This window comes from Camelus bactrianus, chromosome 21, assembly GCF_048773025.1.
Source record: "Camelus bactrianus isolate YW-2024 breed Bactrian camel chromosome 21, ASM4877302v1, whole genome shotgun sequence".
Classification (NCBI taxonomy): Eukaryota; Metazoa; Chordata; class Mammalia; order Artiodactyla; family Camelidae; genus Camelus; species Camelus bactrianus.
Window position 1 is genome coordinate 4,442,477 of NC_133559.1, and position 1,327 is coordinate 4,443,803.

Genomic DNA, 1,327 nt, shown 5'->3' on the forward strand with positions numbered 1-1,327 from the left:
CCGACGCAGATACAGGTCCCCACTCTAGGCTTTCACAGGCGGAGCCTTGCGCCCGGAGTGGGGGCGGGGCGCAGGTAACTTTCCCCTGGAAAGGCAGGGAAAAAACGACCCGTTAGACCAACTAGAGGGCTCAGAGAAGGTAACAGGTGTTCACGGGGCGGGGGAACAAACGGGAGATTGCGGTTCAGTTCGGGAGCCAGAAAGCGCGGAAAGGAAGAGGGTATCGCGGGTAGTGTGTTCTAGGGAGAGAAGGGCTGAGGAACACTGACCTAGCTGCTCTCAAAGACGACTCTCCGGCCGGAAGAAAGACAAGGCACGGAAGACTGTTGGCAAACTGGAAAGTAGAAGGGGGAGGGGCGGTCGAGGGTAGGGAGGGTTCTGCCCAAGCCAATGAGTGGCTCGAAGGTGGGTGGCGTCACAGCCAATGGGCAGCCAGCGCGGGACTTTTCAATTCTGGTCCCGCCCAATGGGGGGGGTAAAAGACAGTGCCTATAAAGAGTGCTGCCGCAGCCCGGGACCCGCTTACTCTCCCTGCGTAGCGCTGTGCTGGTAATCTTGTGTTTTGGCTCGCTATGGCCCGTACAAAGCAGACCGCCCGCAAGTCGACCGGTGGCAAGGCCCCGCGGAAGCAGCTGGCCACTAAGGCGGCCCGCAAGAGCGCGCCGGCCACGGGCGGCGTGAAGAAGCCGCACCGCTACCGACCGGGCACCGTGGCCCTGCGGGAGATCCGGCGCTACCAGAAGTCGACCGAGCTGCTGATCCGCAAGCTGCCGTTCCAGCGGCTGGTGCGCGAGATCGCGCAGGACTTCAAGACGGACCTGCGCTTCCAGAGCTCGGCGGTGATGGCGCTGCAGGAGGCGAGCGAGGCCTACCTGGTGGGGCTGTTTGAAGACACGAACCTGTGCGCCATCCACGCCAAGCGCGTGACCATCATGCCCAAAGACATCCAGCTGGCCCGCCGCATCCGCGGGGAGCGGGCCTAAGAAGCGCGCGCTCGGCTCAAGGTTCCATCACATCCAAAGGCTCTTTTCAGAGCCACTCACAACTGCACTTGGAAGAAGCTGTGCCACTCGTCAGTGTTCTTCCGGCAGACCTTATAATCCGGGAGGAGAGGGCGCTAGAGTGGGCAAAGAATTGGGTGTGCAGCAAGTAGGCTAGGGGCCAGGTATCGAGCCTAGTCCCTGCCTGCTAGCCGCCTTATCTGGGCGGGCGAGGTCGCCGCTGCTTTCTTGGGCGCGGCCAGGGCACCCACTCTTCGCTTCTTGGAGGCGGCCGCGGGCCATCCTGGAAGAGCGGGCTTTGCGCACTTTGGTCGGGCTTTTCCGGG

General features: G+C 62.7%; 1 protein-coding gene across 1 annotated transcript; it reads left to right on the forward strand.

Annotated features, from left to right (window-relative positions):
* The first annotated feature begins 398 nt into the window (after nucleotides 1-398).
* Nucleotides 399-1,327, forward strand: LOC141574347 (histone H3). Its single transcript, XM_074349349.1, has one exon. It carries the CDS (start codon nucleotides 573-575, stop codon nucleotides 981-983), a length of 411 nt encoding a protein of 136 aa, XP_074205450.1. The 5' UTR covers nucleotides 399-572; the 3' UTR covers nucleotides 984-1,327.